The sequence below is a fragment of the Eptatretus burgeri genome, chromosome 13 (assembly GCF_056783735.1).
Source record: "Eptatretus burgeri isolate ZD-2024b chromosome 13, Ebu_testis_v1, whole genome shotgun sequence".
NCBI lineage: Eukaryota > Metazoa > Chordata > Myxini > Myxiniformes > Myxinidae > Eptatretus > Eptatretus burgeri.
The window spans coordinates 30552749-30568693 of NC_140973.1; the positions used below are offsets into that span (position 1 = coordinate 30552749).

General features: G+C 46.5%; 1 protein-coding gene across 3 annotated transcripts in view; it reads right to left on the reverse strand.

Moving 5' to 3' along the window:
- The window catches only part of LOC147014168 (uncharacterized), a 70264-nt gene that overhangs the window by 13377 nt on the left and 40942 nt on the right, over positions 1 to 15945 (reverse strand). The window contains exons 1-3 of one of the 3 annotated variants that reach the window (XM_085851897.1): positions 2774 to 8234; positions 2434 to 2576; positions 1438 to 1834 (exon numbers count right to left, since the gene is read on the reverse strand). In XM_085851897.1, the coding sequence (XP_085708023.1) occupies positions 1438 to 1834; positions 2434 to 2576; positions 2774 to 2812 (579 nt within the window). In that variant the 5' untranslated portion in view covers positions 2813 to 8234. Of the gene's footprint in view, positions 1 to 1437; positions 1835 to 2433; positions 2577 to 2773; positions 8235 to 15945 lie in introns of those variants that run through there. The other 2 variants (XM_085851895.1, XM_085851894.1) reach the window with 2 other exon arrangements.

The window sequence follows — 15945 nt, forward strand, 5'->3', positions numbered from 1 at the left end:
ATTTGACGTCATAATTATCATTAAATTCTACATCAGTAGTTGCTCCTACGGTGAAAATTTTGTCTCAATTCACCAAGCGATTGCAGAGAAAAACACTCAGGTTCTATGCAGATAAACAGATAAATGGAACCAAATGCAATACCCTCTCCTCTGGCGAGGGTAAAAATAAACAAGCAAGTTATGAAAGAAAGACATAATGGGATTATCCACCCTCCAAATGAAGCTAAAGCCTTCCTTCCTTTATTTAACAACTCTCACCTTAAACAGTATACACAGAAAGCATTAAGACAGAGTTTGATCTCAGATTTATCTTTGTTGTTGTTCAAGATTCACTGTTCTTACTTTGCATTCTTGCACAGGGAAGTGCCATAAGCTCTGGATATCATTAGGACGATATATCAAGAGACCAAAGAAAGGGCCTGCATTTTCTTCCCAAACAGATATCTTAATGGAAATGGTCCTCTCCCACCTCTTATTTGGCCTTGCACCCACAACCAACAGATCAATACAACCTTCCCAAACACAAACGGTTAAAATGCATTAATTTTATAAGACATTATTTTTACCTCTGCCATCGAAGGTCGACAGTGGTTATTTATTCATCCATATTTGTCTGTCTGTCTGTAAGCAGGAGATCTCAAAAAGTTATGGACGTATCCAGATGCAACATAGTGTACAGGTCGAGTTTGTGACAAAGACGAATTAATTAGATTTTGGTGAAAATGTGGATTCAGATACTAAAATTATAAAATAATTCTTCACTATTGGAGAGATAGGGCGAAAAACGATATGTAGCACAATATTTCAAAACGTTGTGGATGGATTATGCCAAAACTTGGTGGACGAGTTGGGTGGATGACAAAAACAAGTCGATTAAATTTTGGTTCAGGTCCGGATGTAGATACATCGGATCAGCGAGGTACAAAACAAACTGCTCAGTCTTGCGGAAGTATACAATCTACCGAGTGCAGTTCTAGTTAGAAATGCATTCATTTATATTCGGTTGTCCTTTTTTTTCCATTCTCCATCGTCTTCCCCGTCCCCATATCTACAATTTCCCCTGTTCAATCTTATCCTTTCCCCCATTTCTCTAAGATAGCATTTCAATTTTATGTTTCCCATGTACGTATATACTCAAGATTGTTTTTGGTCTTCCTCGCAATGATTGTACATCATATATTTGCTGGTTTTGTAAGGCATATTAGCTTTGGAGCTTCTATCATTTAGTTCTACTTTGAGCTTCAAATATTGTACAAAAGGTTATTAAGCAATCAAGTTTAAGAAGTTGAGATTCCAGAACATAACTATTAGCTTAAATAATGTTGTTATTTTATGGTCACAATTATTCCCACCTTCTCATAGGGTTTGCTGATAAAATGACAGGGAAATAAATAAATAAATAAATAAATAAATGGAGGCAAGGTTAATGACACCAACCTGAGCAGTGCTGTCATCCATAAAAATTGAATGCTGTAGCTCCGTTGGTGAATGTTCGAGTGGGTCGACATACCCACTACCTGGAGGACTGCATTGGGAAAAGTAACGTTTATTTAGAGGTAAACGCGCTTTCATCCCATCTTCCTGGGCCTCTGAAACCTGCCGCTGGATGCTCACTCTCGCCTCATCCTCCTGCTGCCGAATGAAGTTGGCCATTTGCAGCTCATCCAAATTGGCATCATAGTCATTGCGATGTCGTTGCGAGGAAGGGGGAGAATAGACACGTTCTTGGTAAATAGAAGGACTCAAATGAGATTTTGAGCTGTGGTGAAAATGGGAAAATGTATTTTGAAGTTCTTTTGGTGAGAGATTAGATTCAGAGAACGGACTTTTTTCCCTGCAAAGGAAGGGAAAAGCAAGGATAAAAATAACACTTCAGAAACAGATCCACAGTATCGTGACAAGTCCAAGGTGATATGGGCCAATGTAATTCTGCAAACACCTTTGAAAGCATTATAAAGGGTGTTTCAAAAGTTTGGAATCAGGGATATTTACTTTACAATTTTATTATATAATCGCTCTAACTTTGAGCCACTAACATGCACACACATATCAATTCGTGTATGAAGGCTTCTTTGAATGTTCAGAAATAATGACATCTATTTTTAATGCATTAATTTCTGATTTAATTCTCGAAATCTTCTATAGTACATGGCCTCCTGGTATTGTCCACTGATGTCAGGTGTCCCCAAATAAAACAGTCGGTGGCCTTAAATCTGGACGTGGGGCATTCCATCGGTCCATGACGTCCTCTCCACCTCAAAGGCATTGTCTCAAAAATATACAGATTTAAATATTTCCTATGATTCCAGACTTTTGAAATGCCCTGTACAATAGATATAAAGCCATCTGACACACAAGAAAGAAATAAGCAGCAACAACAAAAAAAAACACTCCTTCCATTCATTCAGGAGAGAGAGAGATACCATTGCTTACCTGACCAATTCATCAACTGGTGGACCAAGACGAGCATGGACAGAAGGCAGGCGACGGGATTTTGATTCTTTATGAAAATAGTCATTTCCCACTGTGATACGAAGCTCTATATCTTGCTCCGCAGGTGGTTTGGAAGAGCGGGACTGACACAGTTGAAAGAGTTAAAAGAGCAAGAAAAGAGCAACCATTGCAAATGTGAAAACACAGCATTCATCTTTAACGAATCAACATTCATTTTTCCAGATGATTATGACAATTGTTTTACATCACAAGGAAAAACAAATAATGCTATGCAAAGCAAGCATGCACGAAAGCACCCATTCGCTTTCACAATACAGACATGTAACCCACGTCCATTTGAGACAGCCCTGTCGCACATCCTGCTGCTCCGTGATGTAGTAAATCTGACCACATACACGAGGACTCGACATCAAAAGATAAATGAAAAAGGTCTGCATAGACAAGCAGTGAACAGAGAGCAATCAAATGCTTGGAAGTAACTTAGAGCAAGCTACTGATGGGTGTTTTTACATTTAAGGATGGGTGTTTTGTTTTGTAACTTCACATTGCAATTTAACCAAATAAAGAATTGTTATCCAAGCACAACAAAGGACCAAACAATACATTTTGAATTTGTTTTATAAAAGGATATTTCTTGAATTCTTCTGAAAAGTCAGAATGTCGACATTGTCATACAGATGAAACGGAATCACAGTAGAATACAAGTAATTATAACCATCATTTTTTTGCTAATAATGTTTTTGAACTACCAGATGATTCAAAGCAGCATCCTCGGGTACAACACTCACTCCAATCACATGTAAAGATCATTCATATACATTATACAGGGTAGCCCGAAAGTTACTTTACCCCTAATAAATTTCTCGCACTTCCCTCCGTCTCTTCCCCTCTGCCCTCACCCGCTATGGTATGTGGAATCACTGACTCAGAAGAATGATGGAGCACATACAGATACAATGACATTAATTATTGTAAGTACTGTACAATAAAACCTGTATATTAAAAGAGTTCAAGAACAATGCTTCACAGGGAAGGGGTAAAGTGACTTTCAGGCCACCCTGTATATATTGTTACGGATTTCAGAATCCGGTCTGATGAATGCATCCACACATCCAGGTCCTCAGTTACTTCCTTAAATGCATGTTCAGATTAGCCCCATCCCCATGTCTAATGGGATCTTAAATGTGATGCATTGAGAAGGGTAAAGAATAGATCTCCTCTCATATAGGAAGCTATTTTTCTTCACGACAGACACGTTTACACACATTTCTTTCACAAGCTCTGAAGCCTGCCCTTATTTTTCCTCAGCAACGTTCTTTCGCGAGCTCCAACGCCCGCCTTTTTTGAGCGCACGGGTCATCATGGTAACCGTGCGCAAGTGGGGTGGGGGTGAGCTTGGGACACTGCGCCGCTGAGACGGCCCACAGATATAAAACGAATGGAGGTCCGTTCTGAGGCGAAAGGAAAGCGGAGGCGAGAGAAGTGAAAGGAAAGCGGAGGCGAGAGAAGTGAAAGGAAAGCGGAGGCGAGAGAAGTGAAAGGAAAGCGGAGGCGAGAGAAGTGAAAGGAAAGCGGAGGCGAGAGGAGTGAAAGGGCGAGAGAAAGAGGGAGAAGAGAACGAGAAAGAAAACGAGAGTTGAAGCACGCAAGGGAAGAAGCGAACCAGAGAGGAAGCGTGCAAGCAAGGAAGTGTGCAAGCCCGCAAGTGAGCAAGCGAGTGTGTGGTGCACGTGTGAGTGAGCAGCGCCACCAACAAGTGAGGCACGGGTCGGTCACCAACAACACCAGGGTCTATACCCACGACAGACGATCTCGGTGCCCTCCAGACGTCGACTGGCGTTCAAGGCTGTTCGCGAGAGGGTTCACGGCAAGGCTGGGTGCTGGCGAAGGACGTGACATGCATGCACACATTTCAGGATGTTTTCACCTCACGGACTACTCTGGTGAGCGAGATGATTCTTTCCCCCTCCCCCCCCTGAATGATCCTGTTGGGTACCCATGTCTGTGTTTAGCTGTAAGTCAACCCCGATAAGCATCTGTTATTTGTTTCTTTCCTGGCATTTTGATTGATTTTGCTTTGAAATTAATTTATTCGTTTACTTCGGAAAATAAAAAGTTATTTTTATTTATTTATTTTATTATTAATAAATCATTTGTCGATTTCCAACCTGCCTGTGTTTGTCCTTTCCTTCCATTGGTCTCGCATTGTTCTAACTGAGATAGACTGGGAGGTAATTACTACAGATTTGACCAAAAATAGTCGGCATGCACCAGCGGTTAAAACGCTCGGCCACCCTAATTAAAATCTTATCGAGATAACATTGGTGCTTTGCCGAGGGCGCGCTCCCCACTCAGGTAACCACGTGACCTCAAATTAAACGGAATAATTAGACGGTGGACACTGGAACTCGTGGTTGACTGGGTGGCGTTCGTGGTTCTAAAACAACCCACCGTACCACAACATTAATTGCAAGCGGTGGCCCCAGGTCCGGCTCAACCGAGGACAACCAGGGATTAATCCCCCTGAGTGACAAGCTGGTGTCTCGGTACCCGTGGCTGCAACAACTGGTGTCAGGAGTGGGATATTTTTCGAACCCCCTTGATCAATAAATTGGTGTCAGGTCGTCGACCTGTGGTGCACTTCATGCAGATTCAGTGGTTAGACCAAATTTTAGTTATATTTATTGGGAAGGACAATGGCAGACCAACATGGGCAGGTCCCAGTGGGCCATGTAAATGATGTAAATATGGATACAGAATTGACCCAGGACCCGCATGATGTCACAATGGAGGGTGAAGAGGAAGCAACGGGAGAGATGGAAAATAACCCCCACCCTCAGCCTCAGGAAAATGCAGCGCCGATAGCGCAGAACGCCGGGTTATAGCCACCAGTGCAGCCCGAGAATGACATGATGTGGTGCCTGAGTCAAATAATGGAAGAAGTAATGATGGGTGAAGATAAAGCGTTTTTCAAATGGATGAGGGAAGATAACAGAAAAATGGACATGATAGGCCAAAACAACAGCAGAATGGAAGCGATGAGCAGAAAAATGGACGTGATGGGCGATGAAATAAAAAGGGAGATAAGTGAAGCGATGGGCAGATAAATGGCGGCGGTACGAGAGGAGGTAAGGGAGTGTCAGATCGATGTCCGGGAAGGGATGAGGGAGAGCGAGGCCAGGCTGATGGGAGAGATAACGAAGGAGGTAGAAGGACTGACGATCGGACAAAACGAGTTGAAGGAACAAATGGAGAAGAACACAGGGGCGATAAAGGAGTTAAGGGCCACCGAGAAGGAGACAAGAGAGATGACGGCAATTAAAAACTAATGTAAAATGGCACAGGAGAAACTGACAAAGAGAGTGGAGGTGACACAGACGATGGGAACAAAGGAACGGGAAATGGAAACAAATAGAAACAATGAAGGTGACGTTAGAGGGGGAAATACAAGAGGAGCATCGGGAATTAACGATGGTTAAAGAGGAAGTGGATGAGGTAAAAATTGGGATTATTGAAAGTAAAGCAAAACAGGTAGAAACAGGTGGTGGAGTAAAGGAAGAGATTATTGAATGCATGGACGTGTTATATTTGCAGAGTGACAGAGTGCTCCAAGAACGGGAGGAGATGAGTATAACGAAGGTGAGTCATGGCGAGACCGGGCACGTACATGATGCAGTTGGGTGTGTGTCGAGCTTGGGTGTAATAAAGGACCCGGGGTTTCTTGGAGTGCCCAATGTGCTGGAGTATGTGCGGAGTGCATGTGACATAACATGGATGAGTGCACACAAAAGAGTGTGACACGGATAGACCTAGACGGGAGTAGTGATTAGTGTAGCGGACCGGAAGGGCGAGCCTCCTGAGCGGGAAAGAGTTGTATTGGAAACCACGCCGGCTCCACGGGACTTTGCGTACGAGGTACGGGAGTGTGCGCGGTCGGTGCTTTGCCAACCGCCCAAGCACGGACGGTGGCGCGATGTGTTAATGGTTTCAGAGGGGCCGGCGTGGAAACGCTCTGTGACAGATAAATCACTGGAGCACGGACGGCAAAACAGAACGGATTTGGCTGCAATTTTTTTTTCCACGGGGACCAGGTGTGCAATATGCACAGTACCCACGGCATGACAAATGGGCGTGGCGAGCACGGCTTTGTTCTCCGTGGTAAAACCCCAATTCCCAGTAGCAAGAATTCAAACACAAATTGGCTTGCAACAGACATATGACTGAGCACCTCCACGGACGCAGAGGGCTCATTATCATAGGGGTAAGTGACAGTGACGGGGCGACGTTAGGCCCTCATGTATCAGCCAATCCGAAGGGACGAGTGCGTGGCAGACCACCGCCCTGGAGGTGCAAGGGCCACCGAGCATTGCCACGTGTACACGAAGCCCGGCCAGGATGTAGTGAACATCCTCACCCGGGGGCCCAGGAGCACGAGCCTAAGGGGGATGGCATTGTTAGGCCCACATGGGGGTGCCAGCGATGGTAGCCTCGAGGTGGGTACAAAAGCAGCGACCATGAGGGAGGGATAGGATAAATTTAGGGACCAAGAGTGACAATAGGGACTGTTTAGGTGGAGACATGAACGTGTAGTGGAGACGAAGCTTAGCGACAGAGTTAAATGGAACGTGCGTAGTACAAGGGAAGACGTGGGTGCACGAGTTAGTTCGGGGAAATGAGTTGGGGGATGTGTAGGTGAGTGGAAACGTGTTTGTGTGTCGTTGATGACAAGAGTGTGAGGGCAGGGCAATGGCTGGTATGAGTGTGAGTAATGGAATGCAGAGTGCGAAGGATTGAATGGGGGGAGTGGATCCCACCCAAGGAAACCGGGGGTTAGTTTAAAGTTAGGTAGAGGGATAAGGGAAATTTACACATGGATGTCGTTATGCGGTTGGTGCTGATTGTGGAAAGTTAAAAAAAAAATTTTTGTGTGTGAAGGGTGCAAGAGATAATGGACTGGCTGGGGATGTGGCTTGTGATTGTAGTGTTCGGATGAAGCAGGCACCCTGGGGGCTGGGGGCTCGTTGGCTAGGTGAGGCCGTAGGTAGGTCCAGGGGGCCATTAGTGTATTCGTGGAAACAGGTACCCGAGGAGAGTGGCCTGGCGTGCCAGTGCAGTGTTGAATGGGACCGGGTGCCCGAACAGCGGTACCCGGGGTGCCAAATTGCCAAGTGAGCATCAAGGGGGAGTGCCAGTGAGGGCATCCCCCATGTTAGGGTGAGGAGGAGGCAAGTTCGGAGGCAACTCCAGCGACCCGGGGGTGCTCATGGTGAGTATGCAGGTGGGCAGACCTGCTAGTGGAGCCACACGACCCAGCCACGTAATTGTGCGATGGAGAAAGAAAATTTGGTGGGCAAGGCCCAAAATTGTAAGAGCACCAAGACGTAGGCAATGGCAATTTGGGTTTTTAGAACCCCATAGTCAAACAAAGGCCTTTTGGCATGGTATAACCCTGGGGACAGTTTAAAAGTGTAACAATATTTGCATAGTTAGGATTGATGAAGACCCCTTCGCACCATCCACTGTCGTGATGATCACCGGCTGCTGGACTTGCCCTCCTGTCAGACTTGAGAACGAGTCATGTCACGATGTAGGTGTAAGCTTGCATGTCGTTCTGCTCTTCCTTTCCATGGAACCTTGCAGTGGGGCAGCTTAGCTGATGAATTGTGCACTTTCCCTTAAAAGCATGAAACTTGGCACATGGTTAGAGTAATACAATACAAAGATTTTTAGTCCAGGGGACACCAGAAATTGCACCCCATATGGTGGCCATCTTGGATTTCAAAATGGCCACTTGTGTGGACCTGTTTTGTTAAATATCTCCTTAACTAGTACAAGACATCGAGACAGTTGAACCACCTATACCTACATTTTACGGCTCAAGGAAGCCAATGGTGACAAAATGTTTGAAAATTGTGGTTGCCATCTTGGATTTCAAGATGGCCACCATTGACAAACTATTTTTCTCAATAGCTCATTAAGTACTAAAGATATCAATAGTTTTAACGCTTATACCTACGTTTTAGGGGTCGAGGAATCCAATGGTGAGATTGAATATGTGGCAGCTCTCTATCCAAGATAGCCACCATCCAAAGGCTAACATAAACTATCATCAGTTAGCACAATATGTGAAGGAATGAACCATCAAGAAAACATCACAAGCAGTTGGCAAAAAACCACAGTTACCGTCACTTGACTTTTCTAGTCTCTGTTGCATTCCCCATCACAAGAACAAAGTGACGTGCATGGAAGTACAGACTTCTTACACCTGCAGCGATCAGTGCATCCTTTTATGCATCCACACCGGATAAGTTCATTGCAGATCTTTGCGGCTTCCGGTAGTGTTGGCCAAACTGGTTTAAACTGATGGTCGGATGTTTTTTCCCAACCCCACTCACTTGGACATGGGAGCTCAAGCTGTGCATGTAATGCCTGGCCCCAGCATAATGCTCCTTGGTACACTGCACGCCTAACATGCTGCACCAAATCATTGTGTGCAGGCGGAATTGATTCCAGAGGTCTGCCTTTCTTTGCAAACAGCTTCTTTCGTACTGTATTAATGTCACTACAGGTACTTGTGCGATCATACATCCAAATGACGAATCTTGCAATAATGCTCATACAGGACTCGGTCATATCTGTTTGTTCATGGTTGACTTCAGATAGTGCATCTGTGAGCTCTGGGAACGACTCCCATACAGCCCATGCAGTTCGCTTACCATGGCCCAGCAAACGCTGACACAGTGTCACATCCTGTCAGTGCATGAAATATGGGGAGGGCCTTAGACTTCTCAGGGCCGAGAGCAGTGGCTATGTCATGTGCAGGGAGGAATCGCAAGCTCTTCCCTCATGAAGTTTCTCTTTTCCAGATGACCGCCCACAGAAAAATCAGATCTTGAGAAATTGATGATGCAGAACTTGACCGAGTGCGCTTAGAAACACCAGATGTACTTTCACCTGCATCATCAGCCGATATATCTTTAGAATGCTTCCTTGCACATTCCAGTTTTGTATTGTTGTACGCAAGCCTGCATGACCTATGCCAACGTGCATTATGAGCCATGAAAGCTGCCTCGACACCATGACCTTCGTCCAATGTGTCAATGTTTATCGTTCTAGGCAGCAGACCGAGGTTATCAGTCAATGTTTTGTACCTTGAGAGTGTAGCTTCACCTTGTTCACCTTTTCGTTGACTGGGAAACTGAACCTTTTCAGTGGTGTTCTGTTGACAAAGAATGCAGAGTTCCCACTGAGTAACTCGACCCATTTCAGCATCTGGCTTCAATGGATCCACAAGTTTGATGCGCTTTGCCATCTCCAGTTGCAGATGGACGGGCCTGTGTAGGGTTGATCACTTGTGCAGTCACCATAACAATGGATGATGTCCCTGAAATGAGTAGATGCATAACTACTACCAGTTTCATAGTTTGATCAATATTTTAAAGCATCAAAAATTTATTTGTCTCTGAAATGTGAGCATAGACCTTTAGAGCAAAATATCTGTGGATGGCAGGATTTCAAGATGGCAGCCACAATTTTCAAACATTTAAAGTCACCATTGCATTCCGAGAGCCCTAAAATGTAGTTATAGGCATTTCAACTGTCTCAATATCTGTACTACTTTCGGAGATATTTAACAAAACAGGTCCACAGTGGTGGCCATTTTGAAATCTTAGATGGCCACCATACGGGGTGCAATTCCTAGTGGCCCCGGACTAAAAATCATTGTATGGTGTTACTCCAACCATGTGCCAAGTTTCATGCTTTTAAGGGAAAGTGCACAATCGACCTGTTTTTTGGAGCTAAGCCGCCCCACTATTGGGGGAATTGGGTACGAATTTGGCAAAGGGGATAGTGGGATATAGGAGACGAGACGTAGCGACGAATTGTCAATAGAGGGGGGCTAGGGTAGTGTATATGGGAAAGATGGATGGGTGCGGACGAGTAGGGCCAACCTCGAGCTCTCTCACCAAGCACCACCCCGGAATGTGCACACCAGGGACCGGCTGACCATGTCAGTTGGACCTGGTGTTTGATATTACCTGGATTACCTTTTTTTCTTTTCATGCTGTTTGCTGTTTCGCTTTGTCTCGCCACTGCCCAGGACCATAAAGGCTATTCTACATCAAGGCATCGCTCGCCTTGCTGGATCATCTGTTCTGCAGTAAGGCATGGCTTGCCTTGCTGGATCACCTGTCTACATCAAGGCATCACTCACCTCACTTCACCATTTGCTCCATGACCTGTGTTCCACCCACACCTGTTCTGTGGACTGCTACTCGCTGCAGCCTCATGCCAGGTGACACCATTCCAGTTATCATGGTGGTTTGGTTTATTTCCTTTCGTTTGAACTGCATTTACTGTAGCAGCAAGCCACTACACTTATGGACTACCCCTTTGTATCAGCTCATACCAGTTCAGACCAGCTCAAAGAAGCTTCACACCAGCTTCATACCAGGCTCATGCCACTTTGCTTCACCTTTGCCACATATCACCGTGACCATGAACTGCACAAACGCAGCTCTGTGGAAGAAGTGGCTCTATTCTTGTTGCTGCTGCTTCTTGATCATTTTTGTTTTGAAGCCCACAACATTTATGGCCTTTATGCCGGTCACTGGCCTGCCGGTTTATTTTGTTAGTTGTGCTGGTGAAGAGCATGAAGGTGGCAAGAATCAACAGGTGTTCTTCCCTCTCACCACAATTTTTCTTCTCCATTTCTCCAGGTCCTGGGTCAGAAATTGAATATAGTTGTATAGTTGTGTCAATTACTAAAGCCCACCGGTTATGTGATGTCGTTTCAAAAATTCCAGAAATTTTGGTGCAGCATGAGGTTGTCTCCAAGTCAGTTTGGTTTCTCCCAACGCATCAGGTGGGACATATCTAATTTAAATTGTCGCACACACGAAAGGGAAGAGTTAAAACGTAATAGGTAGGGGGCAACTTCACCTGCATGTCACACGGTAGTGCTAATTGCAATGTTGTAATTTTAAAAACATTTTTTTTAACCAATATGGCCAGCTGTTGGACGACTCGGGCTGAGTCTGGGATTGGGAAAGGGGTAGTATTACAGATTTCAGAATCCGGTCTGATGAATGCATCCACACATCCAAGTCCTCAGACAGTTATTTCCTTAAATGCATCTTCAGATTAGCCCCATCTCCACGTCTCATGAGATTTTAAATGAGATGCGTTGAGAAGGGTAAATAATAGATCCCCTCACTTATGGGAAGCTTTGTTCTTATCGACAGACACGTTTACACACATTTCTTTCACGAGCTCTGCAGCCCGCCCTTATTTTTCCTCAGCAACGTTCTTTCACGAGATCTGAAGCCCGCCCTTATTTTTCCTCAGCATCATTCTTTCGCGAGCTCTGAAACCCATCCTCATTTTTCCTCAGCAACATTCTTTCATGAGCTCCGATGCCCACCTTTTTTGAGAGCGTACGGGTCGGCATGGTAACCGTGCGCAAGTGGGGCAGGGTGAGCTTGGGACACTGCGGCGCCTCGACGGTCCGCAGATATAAAACGAATGGAGGTCCGTTCTGAAGCGAAAGGAAAGCGGAGGCGAGAGAGAAGGGAAAGGAAAGGAAAGGAAAGGAAAGCGGAGGCGAGAGAGAAGGGAAAGGAAAGGAAAGGAAAGGAAAGCGGAGGCGAGAGAGAAGGGAAAGGAAAGGAAAGGAAAGGAAAGGAAAGGAAAGCGGAGGCGAGAGAGAAGGAAAGGAAAGGAAAGGAAAGGAAAGGAAAGGAAAGCGGAGGCGAGAGAGAAGGGAAAGGAAAGGAAAGGAAAGGAAAGGAAAGGAAAGGAAAGGAAAACGGAGGCGAGAGAGAAGGGAAAGGAAAGGAAAGGAAAGGAAAGGAAAGGAAAGCGGAGGCGAGAGAGAAGGAAAGGAAAGGAAAGGAAAGGAAAGGAAAGGAAAAAAGGAGAGAAGAAAGGAAAGAAGGAAAGGAAAGGAAAGGAAAGGAAAGCGGAGGCGAGAGAGAAGGGAAAGGAAAGGAAAGGAAAGGAAAGGAAAGGAAAGGAAAGCGGAGGCGAGAGAGAAGGGAAAGGAAAGGAAAGGAAAGGAAAGGAAAGCGGAGGCGAGAGAGAAGGAAAGGAAAGGAAAGGAAAGGAAAGGAAAGCGGAGGCGAGAGAGAAGGGAAAGGAAAGGAAAGGAAAGGAAAGGAAAGGAAAGCGGAGGCGAGAGAGAAGGGAAAGGAAAGGAAAGGAAAGGAAAGGAAAGCGGAGGCGAGAGAGAAGGGAAAGGAAAGGAAAGGAAAGGAAAGGAAAGCGGAGGCGAGAGAGAAGGGAAAGGAAAGGAAAGGAAAGGAAAGGAAAGGAAAGCGGAGGCGAGAGAGAAGGGAAAGGAAAGGAAAGGAAAGGAAAGGAAAGGAAAGCGGAGGCGAGAGAGAAGGGAAAGGAAAGGAAAGGAAAGGAAAGGAAAGGAAAGCGGAGGCGAGAGAGAAGGGAAAGGAAAGGAAAGGAAAGGAAAGGAAAGCGGAGGCGAGAGAGAAGGGAAAGGAAAGGAAAGGAAAGGAAAGGAAAGCGGAGGCGAGAGAGAAGGGAAAGGAAAGGAAAGGAAAGGAAAGGAAAGGAAAGGAAAGGAAAGCGGAGGCGAGAGAGAAGGGAAAGGAAAGGAAAGGAAAGGAAAGCGGAGGCGAGAGAGAAGGGAAAGGAAAGGAAAGGAAAGGAAAGGAAAGGAAAGCGGAGGCGAGAGAGAGAAGGGAAAGGAAAGGAAAGGAAAGGAAAGGAAAGCGGAGGCGAGAGAGAAGGGAAAGGAAAGGAAAGGAAAGGAAAGGAAAGCGGAGGCGAGAGAAGGGAAAGGAAAGGAAAGGAAAGGAAAGGAAAGGAAAGCGGAGGCGAGAGAGAAGGAAAGGAAAGGAAAGGAAAGGAAAGGAAAGGAAAGCGGAGGCGAGAGAGAAGGAAAGGAAAGGAAAGGAAAGGAAAGGAAAGGAAAGCGGAGGCGAGAGAGAAGGAAGGAAAGGAAAGGAAAGGAAAGGAAAGGAAAGGAAAGCGGAGGCGAGAGAGAAGGAAAGGAAAGGAAAGGAAAGGAAAGGAAAGGAAAGCGAAAAGGCGAGAGAGAAGGAAAGGAAAGGAAAGGAAAGGAAAGGAAAGGAAAAGAGAGAGAAGGAAAGGAAAGGAAAGGAAAGGAAAGGAAAGGAAAAAGAGAGAAGGGAAAGGAAAGGAAAGGAAAGGAAAGGAAAGAAAGGAGAGAGAAGGAAAGGAAAGGAAAGGAAAGGAAAGGAAAGGAGAGAAGGAAAGGAAAGGAAAGGAAAGGAAAGGAAAGGAAAGGAAAAGAGAAGGAAGGAAAGGAAAGGAAAGGAAAGCGGAGGCGAGAGAGAGAAGGGAAAGGAAAGGAAAGGAAAGGAAAGGAAAGCGGAGGCGAGAGAGAGAAGGGAAAGGAAAGGAAAGGAAAGCGGAGGCGAGAGAGAAGGGAAAGGAAAGGAAAGGAAAGCGGAGGCGAGAGAGAAGGGAAAGGAAAGGAAAGGAAAGGAAAGCGGAGGCGAGAGAGAAGGGAAAGGAAAGGAAAGGAAAGGAAAGGAAAGCGGAGGCGAGAGAGAAGGGAAAGGAAAGGAAAGGAAAGGAAAGGAAAGCGGAGGCGAGAGAGAAGGGAAAGGAAAGGAAAGGAAAGGAAAGCGGAGGCGAGAGAGAGAAGGGAAAGGAAAGGAAAGGAAAGGAAAGGAAAGCGGAGGCGAGAGAGAAGGGAAAGGAAAGGAAAGGAAAGCGGAGGCGAGAGAGAAGGGAAAGGAAAGGAAAGGAAAGCGGAGGCGAGAGAGAAGGGAAAGGAAAGGAAAGGAAAGCGGAGGCGAGAGAGAAGGGAAAGGAAAGGAAAGGAAAGCGGAGGCGAGAGAGAAGGGAAAGGAAAGGAAAGGAAAGCGGAGGCGAGAGAGAAGGGAAAGGAAAGGAAAGGAAAGCGGAGGCGAGAGAGAAGGGAAAGGAAAGGAAAGGAAAGCGGAGGCGAGAGAGAAGGAAAGCGGAAAGGAAAGAGAAAGCGGAGGCGAGAGAGAAGGGAAAGGAAAGGAAAGGAAAGCGGAGGCGAGAGAGAAGAAGGAAAGGAAAGGAAAGGAAAGCGGAGGCGAGAGAGAAGGGAAAGGAAAGGAAAGGAAAGCGGAGGCGAGAGAGAAGGAAAGGAAAGGAAAGGAAAGCGGAGGCGAGAGAGAAGGGAAAGGAAAGGAAAGGAAAGCGGAGGCGCGAGAGAGAAAGGAAAAGAGAGAAGGAAAGCGGAAAGGCGAGAGAGAAGGGAAAGGAAAGGAAAGGAAAGCGGAGGCGAGAGAGAAGGGAAAGGAAAGGAAAGGAAAGGAAAGGAAAGGAAAGCGGAGGCGAGAGAGAAGGGAAAGGAAAGGAAAGGAAAGCGGAGGCGAGAGAGTAGGGAAAGGAAAGGAAAGGAAAGCGGAGGCGAGAGAGAAGGGAAAGGAAAGGAAAGGAAAGCGGAGGCGAGAGAGAAGGGAAAGGAAAGGAAAGCGGAGGCGAGAGAGAAGGGAGAGGAAAGGAAAGGGGAGGGGAGAGAGAAGGGAAAGGAAAGGAAAGGGGTGGGGAGAGAGAAGAAGGAAAGGAAAGGAAAGCGGAGGCGAGAGAGAAGGCAAAGGAAAGGAAAGCGGAGGCGAGAGAGAAGGGAAAGGAAAGGAAAGCGGAGGCGAGAGAGAAGGGAAAGGAAAGGAAAGCGGAGGCGAGAGAGAAGGGAAAGGAAAGGAAAGCGGAGGCGAGAGAGAAGGGAAAGGAAAGGAAAGCGGAGGCGAGAGAGAAGGGAAAGGAAAGGAAAGCGGAGGCGACAGAGAAGGGAAAGGAAAGGAAAGCGGAGGCGACAGAGAAGGGAAAGGAAAGGAAAGCGGAGGCGAGAGAGAAGGGAAAGGAAAGCGGAGGCGAGAGAGAAGGGAAAGGAAAGCGGAGGCGAGAGAGAAGGGAAAGGAAAGCGCAGGCGAGAGAGAAGGGAAAGGAAAGCGGAGGCGAGAGAGAAGGGAAAGGAAAGCGGAGGCGAGAGAGAAGGGAAAGGAAAGCGGAGGCGGAGAGAAGGAAAGGAAAGGAAAGCGGAGGCGAGAGAAGGAAAGAAAGGAAAGCGGAGGCGAGAGAAGGGAAAGGAAAGCGGAGGCCAGAGAAGGGAAACGAAAGCGGAGGCGAGAGAAGCGAAAGGAAAGCGGAGGCGAGAGAAGGGAAAGGAAAGCGGAGGCGAGAGAAGGGAAAGGAAAGCGGAGGCGAGAGAAGGGAAAGGAAAGCGGAGGCGAGAGAAGGGAAAGGAAAGCGGAGGCGAGAGAAGGGAAAGGAAAGCGGAGGCGAGAGAAGGGAAAGGAAAGCGGAGGCGAGAGAAGTGAAAGGAAAGCGGAGGCGAGAGAAGTGAAAGGAAAGCGGAGGCGAGAGAAGTGAAAGGAAAGTGGAGGCGAGAGAAGTAAAGGAAAGCGGAGCGAGAGAAGTGAAAGGAAAGGAGCGAGAGAAGTGAAAGGAAAGGGAGGCGAGAGAAGTGAGGGGAGAGAGAAGAAAGGCGGAGAGTTGAAGCGCGTGAGGGAAGAAGCGAACCAGAGAGGA